This window comes from Drosophila persimilis, unplaced genomic scaffold (genome assembly GCF_003286085.1).
Source record: "Drosophila persimilis strain 14011-0111.01,24,50 unplaced genomic scaffold, DperRS2 tig00000002-arrow-pilon, whole genome shotgun sequence".
Taxonomy (NCBI): domain Eukaryota; kingdom Metazoa; phylum Arthropoda; class Insecta; order Diptera; family Drosophilidae; genus Drosophila; species Drosophila persimilis.
This window is the reverse complement of record NW_020825289.1, coordinates 7582850-7594402: the sequence shown is the minus strand read 5'-3', so window position 1 is coordinate 7594402 and position 11553 is coordinate 7582850. Positions and strand designations below refer to the sequence as shown.

General features: G+C 44.2%; 2 protein-coding genes across 2 annotated transcripts in view; both read left to right on the top strand.

The window, feature by feature from the left end:
- Nucleotides 1-6576: 6576 nt before the first annotated feature.
- LOC6590784 (acyl-CoA dehydrogenase family member 9, mitochondrial) lies at nucleotides 6577-8724 on the top strand. Its single transcript, XM_002016066.2, has 3 exons — nucleotides 6577-7681; nucleotides 7754-8078; nucleotides 8144-8724. The coding sequence occupies exons 1-3, from the start codon at nucleotides 6585-6587 to the stop codon at nucleotides 8666-8668; spliced, it is 1947 nt and encodes a 648-aa protein (XP_002016102.2). The 5' UTR covers nucleotides 6577-6584; the 3' UTR covers nucleotides 8669-8724.
- A 962-nt stretch (nucleotides 8725-9686) lies between these two features.
- LOC6590783 overlaps nucleotides 9687-11553 on the top strand; it is a 35139-nt gene continuing 33272 nt past the window's right edge. Inside the window, exon 1 of the mRNA XM_026986743.1 lies at nucleotides 9687-10154. The gene's annotated coding sequence lies outside the window, so the exon portion shown is untranslated. The remainder of the gene's footprint in view (nucleotides 10155-11553) is intronic.

Below are 11553 nucleotides of genomic sequence, written 5' to 3'. Positions count from 1 at the left end.
TACAACTATAATTGATGTATACTTACTTACAGCTATTAACAAAACAAGCAATTTCAATCTATGTAGGTGGTATGAGCAATTAAACTATATACGATTACTAACAAGCGAAAGAATAAAAAACAATCAAAGTCAATGCGAATGCGGATTGGATTCGTTGGTTGGATATCGAAATCATAGTTTGTTTCATTTGTTTTAAGTAGAGAGCTTAATGTGCGCTGTCAATAGCAATTATATGTGTAACAATAACACCAATATACAATGATTCAATAAAGGGATTTGTGTTTTTAATTCAAACTAATTAATAATTGGATTTTTTCGAAATATTCGAATTCAAATTCAAGTCCAGTGAGAAGAGTTTTATAGCAAGCAGCTTCAGTGCAGTTGTAATTTCACCAACACCAGTGGGCCAGTGTTGGGTAAACATCGTGCAATTAAGTTCGTTCCTTCGAACCAGTTTTTAAACTGTTTATAGCTAAAGCAGGAAAAAAGTGAATGCTTTTTACCTAAATTTAGCTAGTCAACTAGAAAATTGATTCGTTAATCGGAAAAAATTATGTGGGCATTGCTAAATGTTCTATCTTGCTAATAATATTCGACGGAACATCAAAATTGAGCAAATGGTTTCCAATCCTTGACGGAGAACGATTAACCAATTATAGGCCAAGGTGGTATTTCAATTTTCCACCGAAAATAACGAAATTTTTGGTAATTTCAGACGAAAGATGGCATGAATCTACAAGAAGAATTTACAATCGTTAATATTTTCCGCCATTTACCTCAAGACGCTGAACTATTTAAATAGAGGGGGCTTAAGTGGGCTAAGTTCGGGTTTTCATCATACGAGACGCTATATTGTTGTTGAGGCTATTTCAAATCGTGCTTCCGTGCATCATTTATTCCAATGGATTGATTGATGGATCTAAATACTTGACGCCCATTCACATTCAAACAGTTTCTATTTGGCGCTCAAGTTTGGTGGGACTTTTTTGGTATTTTCTCTGATGGGATTTTTCCTCGCCACAATGTCCCTTTTCAGCTCAACAATGTCCTTACATTCCATACTTACTTACGTTTTATCACTAACCATACAGTATATAGATGTGCCAGTTCATACAACGAAAGTGTCACACACCGACTTGCGCTATCCGTACCCCAGAGTGACGTCATCATGAGTGAGAGAGCGCAGAGAGAACATCTTTGCATGTGTTAGTACACACGCAATATGTTTCGACAAAAATATGTGATTGTATGTTTTTTCAGATTTTTTGAACTCTCTCAGGTCTGATCTGTTTTGCCACCAGCATGTTTTAGTGTATGGGTGCCCATGCATTCTCACGTACTTTGCGTGTGTGTGTTTACTATTGCTGGCCGCTAGAACTGAAATTTGAGTTTGGTTCTTGTTTCGGGTCTTTTGATGGACTGACCTACCGCCACAAAATAAATGAAGAATGGGCAGGGGGTGGGGGTATGGTACACTAGGGCGCGGGAAACAAAATAAAAGCTGTTATTTGTTTGATTTATACCACAAAATATAAAATATTACAATAATATAATTACACATTTATTTCCTTATTTTAAACAGGTTGATTATAAAAATTATAAAAATTATGGAAACGCCGTCGGTTCTCGACGTTTTGTTTATATCAAAGACTATACAATACCAAAGACTATACAATACCAAGATGTTGCATGAGCGACCAAAAAGCTGTTCTATGGCGGGTCCTAACATTAGAACCCAAAAGGCACGAGGGAGCGCGCGGGGTTTCAATTCCCTTTTCGCCTGTACTTCGTCTCTACCGCGACCCCGCTGCCCATCGGTTTCGTCTGTTCGGCAATTCTTGACTCTCGAGCCTCAGCACCGTCGAAGCGGTGGTCGCGGATCGCCGATGTCTTTGGAGCGGCACAGTAGGAAAATTCGATTGGAAAATTCTCTATTAGAATTTATCTAAAGCACTCATACAATTTTTTTACTATTTCGGCTGAGTCCCACTGTGCCGCGCCAAAGACATCAGCGACCACGCTGCCCTACGGTTTCAGCACGCAGACGATTCATATTTTGTTTTTGTATTCTTTCTCTCGAGACACACCGACTCGACGCTGACCGGGCAGCAGTAATTTTGAAAACCCTCATGCAATATACGAATGTAATAAACTTTAATATTTATGTGCATATGTATGTACATAAGATATTTTATAATTGAATTAGAAAATTTATGGGTATTGTCCATGAGAGTATTCAAGGTGCGACCGGCATCTAAATTTGTACTTTGCAGATTCCCGTCGGAAAGCGCGCGATTGACAATTGATTTGAAATACATATATGTAAAACCAATTCCATTTATATTTATGCATATTTATTTAAGTATATATATATATTTTCTTATATTGTATATTTAGATACATCATTGTTTTAGTTATAATAAACAAAAACGTCGAGAACCGACGGCGTTTCCATAATTTTTATAATTTTTATAATCAACCTGTTTAAAATAAGGAAATAAATGTGTAATTATATTATTGTAATATTTTATATTTTGTGGTATAAATCAAACAAATAACAGCTTTTATTTTGTTTCCCGCGCCCTAGTGTACCATACCCCCACCCCCTGCCCATTCTTCATTTATTTTGTGGCGGTAGGTCAGTCCATCAAAAGACCCGAAACAAGAACCAAACTCAAATTTCAGTTCTAGCGGCCAGCAATAGTAAACACACACACGCAAAGTACGTGAGAATGCATGGGCACCCATACACTAAAACATGCTGTTGGCAAAACAGATCAGACCTGAGAGAGTTCAAAAAATCTGAAAAAACATACAATCACATATTTTTGTCGAAACATATTGCGTGTGTACTAACACATGCAAAGATGTTCTCTCTGCGCTCTCTCTCTCATGAAGACGTCACTCTGGGGTACGGATAGCGCAAGTCGGTGTGTGACACTTTCGTTGTATGAACTGGCACATCTATATACTGTATGGTTAGTGGTTTTATTAAGTCTTATGTTGCTGGCAACATTAAAACAGCTTGACTTTTTTTGTTTAAGCCTTACTTTGACCTTATTTTGTTTGAACATTTCTGAATATTTCCAGTGTGTCCGAAAATTTTCAACCCCCCTAGTGGGATCTAAGGACATCGATGTCTGCTACTATCTGTCGCTTCCCCATCTCTCTCAAAAACATGTCCTCAAAATCATATTTCTCAAAAATTTGTAAATATTGAAGACGAAGAAGACGGTTTCTAGTGATGGGAGCTGGCCAGGTAAACTCCAACTGATACGGAGGCGCCACCCAACTCCCATCACTATGTACAGGAGGGGGTTTCTGTCCATGGGAGGGGGTGGGGTGAGACTGCTCTCGCGAAATTCATACTTGTTTGGTGGAGTCCGGCTCCACCCAGCACCTGAGAGTTTTAAATACATATGTACATATACCCATACCATAAATACATACCTAGTCTATTATAATGTTTAATACATCTTCATAATCAGGATCGTCTGGATCGTCGGCGCCCTTGTTGATGGCGGAAGAGACATGAGCGTCCGTATCTCCTGCCGTTAACGTTACCGTAGTCCGTATTATTTAATTATTAATAATTATAATCAAATTTACCAAGAACCTTTCCAGCCTTTGCAAATGTGAAATTGAATAAAAGAAAATATTTCCATCTCTATGAATTTTTGGTGGTCCTGAAAAGGACCGATTTGTTGACGCATGGCAACGTCATCCAACGTCGACAGGGCCGGTTCCCGGTTTGGGAGTAATCCTTTCGACGACTCAAACGACAGTCGCCATGAACCGATACGGTTCTCTGTCAAACTCCCGCCGATATGCAGGCACGACTTCCATATGTCGGACTATTCTGTGCACCTGGCATGGCTACCCAACACCTCCTGCGATACGAGTGCCTGCAAATAAGTTAATTGATTAGAATACCAAAAAATATTCATTCTAATGAATATTACCAGCTTCAGGCGGAGGAAATGGAAATTCCTTCCATCCAAGTTGAAGGCTGCTATCGCTAGCACCTTCCACTTGTTGCCACGCACGCCCCACTTCAAATGAATTTCGTCGTAAATCACGACGAAAGGAGCATTCCCATAATGCTGGATGTTGGAGATCAAGTTGACCACACCAACTCCCATTTCATGGGAAAGTTTTTGGGTTTTTATAAATTGGTTTAACATGTCGTTGTTTTGTGTTGTGTTGGGTTGTGTCTTCGCTTGCTTTCCTTTGCAGTGCTTGCATTGAAGGCCGTTCGCCTGGCAACTGCCAATTCAAGCGTCTGCCTCCACCTCCGCCTCTGCCCCTGCCTCCTTCGGGTGTGATGTAACTTCTGGTCTGGGGCGTCGGCTTCGTCTGCGGTGTGGTGTGGCCACCTTGTGGACACTGTCCTTAGCATCTCCTGCTTGCCTTGCTTTATTAGCAAGCGCTCGCCTACATTGACGACTGTTGTCACCGACGATGCGGCAGACACCGAGGACGCGTCGGATAAATGGCCGGACAACTTCCACTGTCTGTAGATACACAAGTCAACGTCATCAGTGTCGTCGCTGCTGAAGTAGTAGAAATAAAGTTGTGTGGGCTGCGGCAAGTCGTGATCCCGTAGGTGATCCGGTCGGTGCGTCAGTGTCCGATTCCGCGTCGGTTTCCGATTCCGTTTCCGCGTCGGTTTCTGTTTTTTCCGGTTTTCCGTTAAACACTTTTAAATTCCGTCCGTCCGTGGTCACCATTTTTTTCTGCATTTTTCCGCGGCGACGCCAAAACATAACGGATCTTTTGCCTAGGGCTGCAGAATCGTTGGCAGAATCGATTAGAATCGAAAATATATATAAAGTTTAATTTGATTTCTTTCTTTCTTTCGGTTTGAGATTGGCGTGGCGACGGTCGACGCGGTTGATTTCCCCCAAAGAACTGCACTCCTGCTTACAAGTAAGTTCTAAGCACTCCGGACGCTCACTGTTCGTTCTGCAACATTGTTGCGTACCCAAAACTCCGGTGTCGCTGGGCAACATCCCCTGTATAACGGCTGATCTTGTGTTTTTTATGTTTTATGTTTATGTTTTTTCGATCGATTGTGTTAACTTATATATTATATTAATAATAATCAATCAATTGATTAATATAATTTATAATACTATAGTACGTTCTTATGGAGTACGTTATAGTAGATAGTACCACTAACCCTACAGTATATACTGTATGGTTAGTGGTTCTCGTCTCTTTTTAAAACAGTCGATAGGTGCGTGTCGTGTCGTGACTTGACTAGGGCTGCAAAAACAAATTAAATTTCAACTTTCAACTGTGGCGCACGCGAAAATTTCAAAACACTTTCGATCCGATCTAAAGTACAAGTGCTCGAATTGCAAGTGAATGGATAGTGATATGGATACGGCCTCGGTACAGGCCAGTGGAACAGCACAGCAGCAGACAGCCACGGGATCCGCTGCCAATTGCCATTTGGTACCCCCGACAAGCTGCAGTTCTTTGCAAGGAGCAATATTTAATCATGGGTTCTTTTTCTTATTTTAGCTTTTGGAGACAATGGCTATGTAGTCACTCTCGAGCACTGCTACCACAAGCAGCAACGATCGCTGGGTATACCAGATGCAGTGTCCAGGCCTCCTGCTGCGGCATCGCCAACAAGGAAATGCAGTACCAACAACCAGTTAGCGCAGGCTCCTGTGCCGGCAAAGCGTGGGAGGAGGAAGCTAACATCTAACGTTGCTGTTGCTGTTGCTGCTGTTAACTATTTAAAGCGGCCGGAAATGTTGGAGGGAAAAATTAACTTCGTGTCTCACTTGACATATTTCAAGAAGGAACCTTTTTTCATCATGATAGATGAGTATCATATCCCTCATATGGTAAGTGTTCGACTCAACCGTCTTCACCTCCTGATCCATCTGCTTCGGCAAATTAAAATTAAATTAAAACAGCTTGGAAAGTTCTAAAAGTTTCTTCATATAATATTAACGAAATAGGGTCTACCAGTTCAAAAACTCCGGTTGACGTGACATTTCATACTCACTTACGTTGCCACTGTTTTTTTGTTGTCCTTTTTTGTTTAAACCTTGCTGTAGTCAAAATACAATAAAAAGGAGAACTTAAAAATAGCCAATCTTGTAGAAAATTTATTCATCAATGGCCTAAAATTATATGGGCGAAGCTAAAGATTTTAGTTAGTCAGCATTATTCAACGGAATATAAAAATTGAGCAATAGGAACGATTTTTCTCTTACGTTTTATTACGCTATTACGTTTTATTTTGTTTGACCTTTTTCGCTAAAACGTTTTTTCAGGAAAAATTCAAGCAAAAGCAAGTATTATGAATGAGCCAGTTAAGTAGAAAATTGATTCATAAATCGGATAAAATTATGTGGGCAGGGCTAAGAGTTATATTTAGCTAGTAATATTCCACGGAAGATCAAAAACGAGGAATATGTACAATACAGCTGGAATTTGTCAGTATATTTACGGTATATTTTCAAAATGAGACGGATTATTTTGGTATATTCCTGAGGGTCGGACGGTATATTTTATCTATAAATTCGCTAATAATACTAAATAATATTACCTAATTCTCCAGAATGATACGTTCCCAACTGTTTTCTGGGGCCGCGCGATTGCTGAGATACGACAGAACAAGGACACTACTGATACGCGGCAAGGGCAGCAAGGCCACCACACACAGCCTCGATGCACAGCGGCAGGATGGGGGACAGGCGGCGGCGGCCGGAGGCAGCGAAAAACCGGGCGGCGTGCAAGAGGCGGCGGATCAGCAGAAACAACAACAGCTGCCCGCACGTGCACCGCTGGTGAAGAACTTCTTCATTGGGGCCGTGGATAAGGAGCTGCTGGCCTATCCGGAGGTCATAGCCCGCGAGGACATGTCCCAGCTGCAGAACGCGCTGCTGCCCCTCAAGAACTATTTCAGTGAATGCAAGGAGCAGGAGCCAGAGCAGACGTCGGGGGACAATCTCAAGCAGCTCGGACTCTACAGTCTGAATGTGCCCACCGACTACGATGGCAGGGGATATGGCTGGAGTGCCAGCTTGATGGCCAGCGAGCCGGACTCGGCGGAAACCAGCATAGGCCTGGGATTGCAGGCTCATCGGGTGGTTGTGGACCTGTTGCGCGAGGTGGGCACCCAACAGCAGCAGCAGCGTTATCTGCCGGCTCTGGGCAGTGGACAGCTGATTGCCACCGAGGCCATCTATGAGTATGCCCCGCCCGAGGACGACTACTTCTGCACACAGGCCACATTGACGCCCGGGTCCAACTCGTGGCTGCTCAACGGAGAGAAGGCCTATGTGGTGTGTGCTCCCGGCGAACGGCAACTGTTCCTGGTGCTGGCCCAGACACAGCAGCCCAACGTTCCCGGATCCTTGGGCCGTGGTACTACCATCTTCCTGGTGGATTCCCAGCAGCCCGGCGTTCGGCTGGGCGAGCAGCATCCAACCATTGGCTGTCGCGGGACCCAGATGCGGCGTGTTCATTTCGACAACGTACAGATAAGCGAGGATCAAGTGGTGGGACTGCCACATGACGGCAATCGACACTCGGAGAAACTGGTGCGTGCTTCCCGACTGCGCAGCAGCCTCGTAGGTCTCTCCCTGGCGAAGCGGCTGCTCAACGAGCTGACCCAATTCAGCGTGGACACCACCCAGTGTGGGGTGCATATTAAGTGAGTGGGCAGCAGCCCAGCCGGATGTGAATTCATCTTCGACTTACTCTTGCTAATGGTTCACCTTTGCAGAGACCTGGAGATTACCCGCGTCCACCTGTCCAGGGCCATGTGCTCGGTGTATGCCATGGAGAGCATGCTTTACCTAACCGCCGGACTGCTGGACGAGTTCCAGGGCCAGGACGTGACGCTGGAGAGTGCCATAACCAAGTACTACACCCTGAAGCAGCTGTACGCGATTGCCTCCGACAATCTGGGTATCGTTGGACCCAAGAGCCTGCACAGCGGCCAACCCACAGAGCTGGGACTGAGGGATGCAGCCCAGCTGTACACCCAGGGGGAATCCATCGACACGTTGAGCATGTTTATTGCCCTCACAGGACTGCAGTATGCCGGGGTAGGATCTCGAATGGATTGTAGTCCCACATCAAAGAATTACCACTGTTCTTTTATTTTTCTTAGCAAGCGATGAATTCGGGCGTGCGCAAGTCCAGGAATCCGCTCTTCCATCCTGGCCACATCTTTGGCAAGTTCCTGGAGACCACCAGCGTTGAGAACCCGAAGACCAAAATGCAATTATCGGAGCATGTGCATCCCTCGCTGGACGCGGCGGCCCAATGCATTGAGCAGTCGGTGGCCCGCCTCCAGATGGCCGTCGAGCTGATGTTCACCCGCCACGGCAATGCGGTGGTGGAGCGCCAGAGCGAAATGCAACGCCTGGCCGAGATCTCAACGACCATATACGCGATGTGGGCCAGTGTGGCGCGTGCCTCGCGGTCCTACTGCATCGGCCTGCCGCTGGCCGACCACGAGCTGCTCACGGCCACCGCCGTCTGCTCGCAGGGCCGGGATGTGGTCAAGACCCTCTGCACAGAGATCTTTGGCGGCAATTTCGTGAACAACGACAACAACCTGGTGCGGCTCTCCAATCAGCTGACCAAGAGCAAAGGCTACTTTGCCGTGCATCCGTTGACGTTTAATTTCTAGGTTGTTGATGAATAGTTAATATCATAAATTCTATATAAAGTAAACGATAGAACCAACTCCCAGTACAGTGTATGATTAAACGGAAGGGAATTCCCGTAGAATGCTTTACCGATGATCGCATATTTCGTGTCACAAAAGAGCGAAAGAGAAAGGAGACTCATCGAAATGTGCGACTCGAGAAACGTCAATTCCTCTCCCTACAAACGCAATTAAAACCCCGCCTCCATCGTACCAGATACACCTGGCCGAAGAGGACTGATTAGAGCAGAAAATTTGAATTCGTTTAACTGCCAGAACGGTTTAAAGTGTGTGTGTGTTTCAAATTTTGCTGGGGACCTAAAAACGTTGCCCGACATATACTGGCATATTTCATCAATCCATTTTTAAAGGTACATATGTTAAATAACATACGAAATAGAGACTTCCATACCTTGGATTATTTAATTTAACTTTCGCTCTCTCCAACCGGACTGCATCATTTATTCCGAGTACCAATGAGTACCATCAGTACCTTTTACTTCTTCGTTTTCGCTTAAACCTTATTTTAGACACAATCCATTAAAAAAGATTCCCTAAATTAGCGAATCTTTTGGATTCATTAATTGGATAAAATTATGTTTTCAAAGCTGAAACTCCCATTTAGCTAGTAATATAAACCGAAAACCAAATTCGGGCAATACGATTTAGGACCATCGAGAGACAACGATTAACCCATTGTCGACCAGTAGGTATTAAAACACACACCACGAAAGTGATGATACTTGAATAATTTTAGCGCAGTTCAGAAGAAAGATATCGTGGGTTTCTTGTAATTAGAAATTAATGATAGGATGGATCTACAAAAATACTTTAAAAACAGTACTATTTTCCGCAGTTCAACTCAATTTGTTCACCTGTTTAAATAGAGGGGGGTTACGAGGGCTAAGTTCGTTTTTCATGGTGCATATTTGAATGAACGGCCTTGCCGCCATCACATTTTTCTGTCGAACCGCTCGGACGTGTGTGGAGGATAAATTTTGCAAAAACAATTATGCGGGGATCTACCGCTTAGCTTCGACCCGCGGTCGCGCGATTTATTAGTTTTATTGGAGAATTATATTTAAGCAGAAAAAAACGTTGGAAATTGCGCGTGTGCGGGTGGTGGAAGAACAGTGACATTTTGTGGCGACCGTGTGAAAATAAAGAGCAAAAAGAAAAAGAAAACCGCCCGCGGCGAAAATTGTTTCCCGTCGTTGAGCGGTTGCGTCTGTGTGTGTATGTGACTGTTCTGTGCATGTGTGTGAAAAACGTGAAAAAAATTGGAATATAATATTTGCACAAAAGTTAAAATCAAACCAAATATAAAGAGAAGCTCCAGAAATTAAAAAAAAAAATAAGAGTATATGTGGGCGATAAATGATTGGGCGGCGGCAGGCAAAAGTCAATCAACGATAAGCGTCGCGTCGCTGAGGAGGAGAAGACGGAGAAGCGCTTAAACTGGACACAGGTAAGGTACGTTTTTTTTTTTACCAGGGAATCGAATTTGAGCTCACATTGTGGATCGAATTGCGTGTGTGTGTTTGTGTGTGAGTGAGCCGGCAAAAGATACGAATCATAAAGGGACAGTGGCGTAGCCTGGTTTTTGATGGGGTGGAGAAGCCCACAAAACAGAATAAACTTACGATTGAAGTCGCGGAAGGGGTGTAACGATTTTTGTAACAGTATTCCATATCTTCTCCTATTATTAGACATCCCCCCACACCTGACAGCAGTTACTTCATAGCCAGCGTCCGTGGCCTACAGTTGATACCCTACAAAATAGTTATCTTTCAGGACCTATTTTCCGGCAGCTCCTTTCTACGACACATATCGATGGCTGACAAAATTCGCTCCACATCAATATACCTTCGGCAAGGATATAACAATAAAATGAGTAGCATAAGAAGTAAAAGAAGCAGCAGGAGGCGGGCAGTGGCAGCAGCAGCAGCAGCGTCGCAGAGTTCAGCAGAGGGTTCTGCTAGCTGCTCTGCTTCTTGTAGTTGTATTTCTTTTTACGGGCTTTGACTTCGACGGCGGCGGCGGCGGTTGACAGTGGCACACGACACAGGCAAACACACAAATACAAATACAAATGCAGCGGCGGCAGAGCCAAGCAAGGCAAAGACACTGGAGAGAGGAGTCAGTCCCAAACTTCGGGTTTTTTTCTTTTTTTTTTGCTCTTGCCCTGTCCGCATATATGTGCTTTGTGTGTGTGCGCCTCGCTCGTACAAATACAATTCATCAGCAGAAGAGCCCCTCAGTCAGCGGGAGCAGAGGCAGAGGGCAAAGGCAGCGACGTCGCGTTCTGCGCGCTTTTATTTGAGATTTGCGCACGAATGGCTTTTGCCCATTTGAAGGGGGGAGCTGGGGAGGGAGTTGTGTGTATAAATTGTGTTTGTTGTTGGATGGAGTGGGGGGAGGCAGAAGGTGGGGTGGCTAGTTTTATACTAGAGTCGTGGACCCACACACACCCGTGCACGTACACGTACACGTACATAGGGCCCGCACAAAAGAAAAAAGAAGCAGAAAAAGGAAGGCAAGTGGATTGGGTTTTTGGATTTTGTTTTATACGCTTGGCCCTATCCCCCGCGGTTTCTTTTCAACGTTTCTTTTGCACCTCCTCTACTTCCCTGTAAAGTGACGAAGCATATTTTTATCCCTTGCCCCCACCACTATCCCTTCTCATTGCGTTTGTTTTTTCTCAAATGTTAATTGCTGCTTTTGAACTTTCAGTTGTTAATCAATTGCTTTTGAGTGGAAGTGCTGCGTGAGTGTGTGTGTGTGGGTGTACTGCTTGGGAGCTTGAGAGCCGTTCGATTACGGATTCGGTCAAAGTCGTCGTAATCAAGGCAAATATCCGAGAGTTA